Below are 7,609 nucleotides of genomic sequence, written 5' to 3'. Positions count from 1 at the left end.
CTTTTTGATACAAACCTCAGTGCTCTTCATATGAAAATCATGTCGTTCTTATGCTCACTAGTTTGCATTTACATCTGAAAAGCACCGATCAAAGTCAACTCCAGCCGGGCTTCCACTCAAACGCAAGGTTGCTAAGCATATTATTACCTTGTCTGCTGCTATCCAGGGCCCGGTTGTTCGAAAGCCGATTAACGCTAACCCTCAATTAAAAATTATCCAGATTTTCATCTCGCTAATTTTAAGCTAACGGTAAAGAAAAGTCTAAGTCAAAACTAAAGGATAAAAATCTTTTGGAAGAATCTACTGATTAGTCATTAAACTTGAATCAAAGTTTACGTTAACCCAGGATTAGCTTAACCGGGCTTTGCGCAACAGGGCCCAGACCTTTTGTTTTGGATTACCAGCCGGTATCTATTTGGGTGGCGCCTACACTATATTACACTATGTATAATACTGCTCCCACCATAATGGTGTTCTGCATTTTTAAACTTTTGCTTCTCAAATAATAGGTAATAAATATTCCTTACGCTCTATATTTTCTACTGTATTGCGTTCAGAAATTCGTCTAATAATATATAGACCATTAACATTTTTATGTCTTCTCATCACAGCTATCCACAACAGTTTATTACCACGCAGTAGAGCGGCAACCCTGCTTATAGGGAGTAGTCACTTCTGAACCTTACATTCACTGACAGTCAAAACATCCCAGCTGACTTGACAAACAGCTGCCATCAGTCTGCCTTACCTTTCCAGGCGGATCCTCTGGTATATAAATGATTTCGTGAAACAGGAGGCCAAGTTTTTTAGACCCAAAAAGAGGCCTGAGGCTTTAACTGTTACCCCCCAAAAAGCCCATTTTCGTGCATTAAAAGATCCCTCTCTCGCTGTCACTAATATGAGCAACTCCCACACTTCCCACTATCCGTTCGTGCTCAGCTGTCTGGATGTTTACGATGATGGATGAACAAACCATTTCAAGAGATGCTGATGTCTAAGCTCCTCTAGTTCTTATACATGTGATGTTATTAAAGTAGATCTAGCTTGCCACGGCCTCCCCTGTTTAGACAGGATATTTCTGATTCCAAGCCTTGCATGATTTAATCCCACTCTATTGACCTGAACTGCTCTACTGTATTTGCAATGGTAGATCAACAGATTAACAAGCCACTTGTCCCTGTTAAGGAGATTGACTACCTTGATAGCACCAAGGACTGCTAAGACAGAAGCCACTTTTCCACTGTTCATTGCTACTAGACAGGAAGAGTGCTAGAAACTGTCTTTGTGACAGCAGATGAGAAAAGCTTCGTAAAGAACTTCATGCCTGTAGTACCTCCTGGAATGTAACTGACAAAGTACCTGAAAAATAATTGAAACCAGTAAAGCTGGGGGCAACAAACACCTACTCATCCCATGGGGACTACACTCTAAAAATGTTGCGTTCAATATTATATTCTGTTACACTGTATATTCAATGTCTATGGAAGGTTAATCAATATGGTATATGCTGTTCTTATGGCAGAGGCATTTACTGTGATAAAAATCAAACCAAGACCATATGTAGTTTACTGAACCAGTATTGTACTGTTTTTGGAAAATTATGGAAAAAAGTCATCACCAGGCATCTACAACAACTAAAAAAATCCAAAAGCCGGTTAAACTGTAAGCCAGTTAGCCTCCATCTTTCAACAAATTGGGTGCTATAAGCATCTGTTCAGTTGCAACATGACATTTAAAATGTTTAGAAACATTCTTTATCCTGTAATTTATTGTTGCTCTTATACTTCATTTTAAAGGAGCTGTGAGATGTAATTAGTTGTAATTAAGTTTATGGAGGAACCGGTCAGGTGACAAGCTCATACGTGTTCTTGAACTCACAAGATCCTTTGCTTGACTTGATTATTCAGTGATGATTGAGCCTCAACCTTTAATATTTGTGAGCTTTGACTATCAAGTTTGAGTTGAGGATTGCAACTCAAAGGACACTGTCAACTTACAATGTACTTTTAACCGCCACTGTACGCAGAGTTAAGTGCCATCCATTTGAGCTACCTGCGGTATGTGGAGTTAGAGGCAGCAAATTGGGTTCCCTGTGGCCTGTCAAATTAAGTGACAGTCATTTGGGTTGGCTGTGATATGTTGGTTACGTGCCAACCATTTGGACTGCCTTGAGTTACAATAAGTCTATGGAGTTACAAAAAGTCCGACCTATAATTTTTTTTTTGTCAGTCTGATAGTGGATTTTACGTTTCTTGTCATCTTAGCTCAAACAGATGCATTAATAACTCTGTGCGTCACTGTAATTATTACAGTGACGCACAGAGTTGCACTTCAAGGAAAAGTTTAGACTGCACTAAATTCTTTCTGATTCTGAAACCTCAGGTGTACTGACTGACATAACAACTCACCATATCAGAGCTAGGATTTGTACCACAGCACAAACTGCCGTTAGAATTGTGCTTTTTACCTGAAATCAAACATCACAGAAATTAGGAGCAAAGATACAACTTGCGGAAATGATTTCTTGCACTGCTAACATATTTTTGTTCTTGAATAGATGAGGAAAAAAGTTAAAGTATCAAACTACAGTATCAGATCCTGAAAGCTAACTTGTTTTCAATACAGTACATCATTTAAGTTTCCACTAGGCTTCAATGAGACCAAAAATTGTCTTTTAAACAAAAAAAGGACAAATGATATCGATGTTTATTAAAGCTTTTCACTGGGCCTCTGGCAATGTATAGTAAGATCTTAATACAAAATATCTGCTTACGCTCCTTTGTTACATGTACATACTTTAGATAGATGGCTGCTTTTGGTGTCAATTTAACATCACTGTCTGTGCAATCTCAAAATGGGCATTTTTAGGGTTTACACATGAATTTTAGGACAAGCATGATTAAACCCTGCACTGTGACCACAACCATTGTGAGGATGTCCATTTATAATACTTGATTTGACTAACACTGTTTCTCTAGGAATGGGAAAAAGGCCAGGAGATATTACAAGGCAAATTTCAAAGCTTTAAATATGTGAATAAATGCATTGGAATAATTTACATGTACTTACAATCATGGCCATGTAGAGTGTAGCAAACATTGAACCAAAATAAGCAGCAGTAAAGGGAAGTCTTCCAAAGGAACATAAATGCTTGACATGATTAACAGGACCCCACAATAAAGAAAAACTGAAATACAGCATAAAAAATAAACTTGTCAAACCTTGAAAAATGATCACTTGAACCCGTTCAAATATAACAGTTAGTTTTGTTTTTCCGAGAGTCCTGATGTTTCCCAAGACTTTGTCTCGGGAAACATCAGGACTCGAGGGAAAACAAAACTAACTAGTTTCCCGAGGAACCATGGATACATTAAGTGGTTTGTTATATATTAGACTTTCCCTTCAACAATCACAGCAAAACAAACAAACAAACAAACAACTGAGAGGGCAACAACTGCAGGAATATCCCGGTCGGGATGCATTTGTATTTGATCAGGGGCACATGACCAAACATTAACCAATCACAACTTGCTGGTTTTGTTGAGTGACAGTCTAGGTATATAACGAATGAAAACAATCCCCCTCCCCAAACTCCTTTTTGCTTAGGATTGTCATTGTCAGATTATATGCAGCCATGCCAGCCAAAACCCAGTTCAGCAAAGGACATCGTGGTGACAATATTGTCAACACAGATTCCATGCTCAGATTGTGAGCTTCATGAATGTAGACAGCAAAATGCTGCAAACGTAATAAACATCATAAAACAATGAGAAAGACCTCTCTAGTTGTCAAGTAATTTAAGGTGAGGGGTTGCAGAAGAAACATACAAATGTTGGTCTTTTTGTGTGTAAATGTATGGTTTGCATAAGAGAAAACTGATTAACATATGAAAAGGAGTGAGGTCTCTATCAAAGGCCAGGTCACGAAGCATGCAACTGTAAAATGGACTATTCTGTACAATCTTGGTTAACATTCAACAGGCACAAATTGGCAACTAAATGCTTATAAGGCGTCTTTTAGTCATGTCAAACTCACTGGGTGCAGAGGAGTCAAATTTGACCATAATTTCAAAATGATATATTCTATCACCAGGATAATTATGTTTGTTAATTCAAATATGTAACGATGGCCAAACTAAGCATCATGAGATCCTACTATGTGTCTGTTGAAGATTTTTCAAATGAGACACAAAGCCCACAGTCATTGAATCAGATGAATGTGGCTTCTCAGTCTCACAATTAATGACTAGAAGGTCTCTGGCTGCTAATGACAGCTGATTGTGGTTATCAAACAACATGGATGCAGTACATTACCTTCCTATTGTGAACAAACTGCCCATCGTGTAAAGAAGCACAAATTTGCGTGCCTTTAAGATCATGAAAGGTGCAACAAAGCTAGCCTAAAGTCAAATAAACATACATAACAAGTAAACATAACAAGTAAACCTGGAACACAGCTTAAAGGAATAAAACACTCGTTAACAATAAGTGGACAATTACAGTAACCACACAAGAATATTAAGATAATGCTTTGTGTGGCCTTTTGTATTCTTTAATTTATATTAAAGGAATAACGAGAACACTACAGGTTTTGTACTTGTATCTCCAGCAAATGTCATGAAAAGTACATAATTACATTTTAGTTCAAAAATTCAACTGTAAATTTATGCCATCAACTGTTTTGTCAATTTTGATTCAAAACAGCAGGTACATGTAATGGAAATTTAATAGGCATTTTGAGGGATTTACCCTGTCAAGTGTCATTTTCCATTTGCCCTTAATTTTGTGTCAAAAATTTATTTTGTTCACAATGCCGGAAATGGCAGTAAAATTTTATTGATGTCCACCATGGCCATTCAAGGCAATCCTCTATTTGTGTTTAAAACAAATGACAAACGTAATGTCAAGGTTATTTGACAGATGAAACTTCTAGTTTATCTGTTTCATTTAGAGACAATTGCTATATCCTGTATTTTGCCTTAATGAGTGCACATTTACCCCTTAGGGAACTGGTCATAACAAGTTTGTTCGATGAGGACTCACCTTGTCTGGGGTGAGGGGGGGTTATCAAAAACATGCGACCTATCTCGTGAAGATTACCAACAAAATTTGATTTGTTTTAATTTGAGTTATTGACACATATATATTCAACTAGCAAGAGTCTGTATTGCTAGATACACAAGAAAAGTGAGGTTTGAATCTCACTGTCAATTTTCCTTCTACAGTAGATAAAGGGGTTGATATGCAATAAAAACACCATCTTTTGAGGTTAAGGAAGAGGGTGGATGAAGAGACCACCATCTATCAATTTGTGGTTTGGTGGGTCCTGTTCAAGTATAGAAGTCTTGACCACTTCCCTTATTGGTTAAGATTGCATGATCGCTAATAAACGGCAACAACACATAACTGAAGACAACCTTGGTTTTGGAGAATTTACTTTAGCTAACTATTTCCAGATGGAGTCAATCTCTTCTAAGTTGTGAAGAATTCAAAGGGGTGGGTTGGGAGGGGAGGTCATCATTTCCTTGAAAAATAGAAACCAGGAAGATAGGAGTCCTAAATGAAATTCTCTTGTAGTAGTAACTACTATGGATATTTTTCTAGAGCCACACAAATGGACCATGGAAATGGACTGCTTAAATGGGTTTCTTGTTGCTCAGATTTTGTCGTCACAATTGGAAACAGCACTTAAGTGCTCCCTAATTACATGTAAGTCTGCAATTATCTCATAATTTTACTTGCATTTTGCTAATAGCTTATTATGATTAAAGAACAAGTTGGTCTCCACTCAGGCCTGTCAACAAAATTAACATTATTGTACTAATTAAAATAATATTACCTTTAAATGAACTTAGGCTTACCATAACAAAACAGAAAACTCCCATTAATAGGCACATAAAAAATCCTGTGATTCTTTGAGTTCGTGTCTGCATCAAAACATAAAAACAAAATCTAGTTTAAACCTAAGAGACTAATTTTTTCCAGGAGAGGATGGTGTTTTTAGGGAGAGAGTATAATTTCCAAAATTATTTGAAAGTGATCAGAGGTATATTGGTGGGGGGTGCATTTTCCTTATAATTTTGCAATTACAAATTAAGTGAAGTAAAGAAGTTTCATTCTGAAAGAAATGTGATGTTATGTTCAATAAAAGATTAGCCTTGTGAATAAATGATAGATGAATTTTTCAATCAGTGACACAAGCATCCTAAGGAAAAACAAAATCCAAAAATATCTCCCAACAGGAGTCGAACCTAAGACCTTCTGAATTCCAAGTTCAGATATTCTACCACTGAGTTACAGGAGACTCATGGTAGCTAGCCATTAAACTAGGCTCATGTGACAGACACCCTGCATACTGCTGGGATTGAATGTTGACGATTGGTATGTGTGAAAGAAAAGCGATGTTATGTTTTAAACCTGGTGAACATCACATCTCTTTCACATTTTGATTTATCACTCATCAACATTCAAATCCTAGAAGTATGTAAGACATTTGTCACAAATCCCTAACATCAAGTCTGGCCAAACCTTGTACCCTGGACCTTATGAATTATCCAATCAGTACCAGGCAGAGGCTGCCCATAACCCAGGTCCATAACTTGTCTTATTAAATGAATGAATTAGAAAAGAACGACAGTTCTAATATTTTAAAATTACCTCAAAGTAGTTACAGAATGTTAAGAGAGGCAACTTAGACCCCACAGAATTTCCAGATTAATAATGTTCCAAAATACAGGGGTTGGGGTAGTAAGAATAGGAGGTTTCGGGAATCAGCCTGCGTGGGGAGGGGGGGGGGTACATTTTTCAATTATTTTTGCAAATTATAATTACAGAAGTATTCTTGAGGGAATGAGAGTACACTTCTGTACACTAGGTTTTTCACAACACCACCACCATTTTCTTAGACATAACAATAGCTGTTAACTTTACTCTGGTAGACAAGAAACGACCAAATAACCAGGAATATTTAAGCATGTAGCCTAAAGACAAACTTACAAGAGACGGCAAAATTGGGTCCTTTTCTCCTTTTGCAAACCAATTTCCCCATCCATTTTGTGAGGATGAGTTAGAATTTTGAGTACTCTGATTACTTCGCGATGAAGACGAGCCATTTTTGGACGAAGATCCAAACGAGGCAAAATCTTTTAGAGCAGAAATTTTGCTGTCCAAATCCATATTTCTTGTCCACACCATCCAGATGTACGTATCACAAGCTCTTATCGGTACAATTTGTGTCCCCATACATGATGTCGTTATGATGTGTACCTTTTTCCCTGAAATGTCCATCGCAGGCTCAAGTCGACTCAAAGGAGGGAAACACGCGAAACGGTTTTTAACTGGCTCTAGATCAACTGTGTGCAGGGGGGGGGGGGGGGGGGGCGAGGGGGGGAGGAGGGGAAAGGTGGGGTACTCCTCTGATTTTGCTGGGGGTGTGTAGCTGTATACTTCCCTGACCGTGAAATCAGCCTTGCTCTTTTTTTTTAGATTATTTGCTGTTCTCCAAACCCTGATCCTATTTCGAACCATGGGCTGGTGGTACCTGGCTCTAGATCTGGCACCACTTTTTCTAAGAGCGGATACCTCTACCTCTACCGGATAAATCGCTATCC

General features: G+C 37.9%; 1 protein-coding gene across 1 annotated transcript; it reads right to left on the bottom strand.

Annotated features, from left to right (window-relative positions):
* Positions 1-228: 228 nt before the first annotated feature.
* Positions 229-7,278, bottom strand: LOC146489678 (uncharacterized). The gene is made up of 6 exons (XM_085104402.1): positions 6,996-7,278; positions 5,861-5,926; positions 4,314-4,399; positions 3,070-3,187; positions 2,409-2,467; positions 229-1,359 (listed from the first exon to the last, which is right to left on the bottom strand). The coding sequence occupies exons 1-6, from the start codon at positions 7,239-7,241 to the stop codon at positions 1,254-1,256; spliced, it is 681 nt and encodes a 226-aa protein (XP_084960528.1). The 5' UTR covers positions 7,242-7,278; the 3' UTR covers positions 229-1,253.
* Between the last annotated feature and the right edge of the window lie 331 nt (positions 7,279-7,609).

This window comes from Pavona decussata, unplaced genomic scaffold (assembly GCF_977016875.1).
Source record: "Pavona decussata unplaced genomic scaffold, jaPavDecu1.1 SCAFFOLD_4, whole genome shotgun sequence".
Lineage (NCBI taxonomy): Eukaryota > Metazoa > Cnidaria > Anthozoa > Scleractinia > Agariciidae > Pavona > Pavona decussata.
The sequence above is the reverse complement of the archived record's forward strand: the minus strand, read 5'-3'. Positions and strand labels throughout refer to the sequence as shown.

Coding starts and splice junctions, on each gene's coding strand:
- LOC146489678 (XM_085104402.1), bottom strand. CDS start 7,241: ATGGGGACACAAATTGTACCGATAAGAGCTTGTGATACGTACATCTGG. Junction 2,468..3,069: donor CACTCTACATGGCCATGATT/GTAAGTACATGT, acceptor GTTTGATTTCAG/GTAAAAAGCACAATTCTAAC. Junction 1,360..2,408: donor CAAATCCTAGCTCTGATATG/GTGAGTTGTTAT, acceptor ATTATTTTTCAG/GTACTTTGTCAGTTACATTC.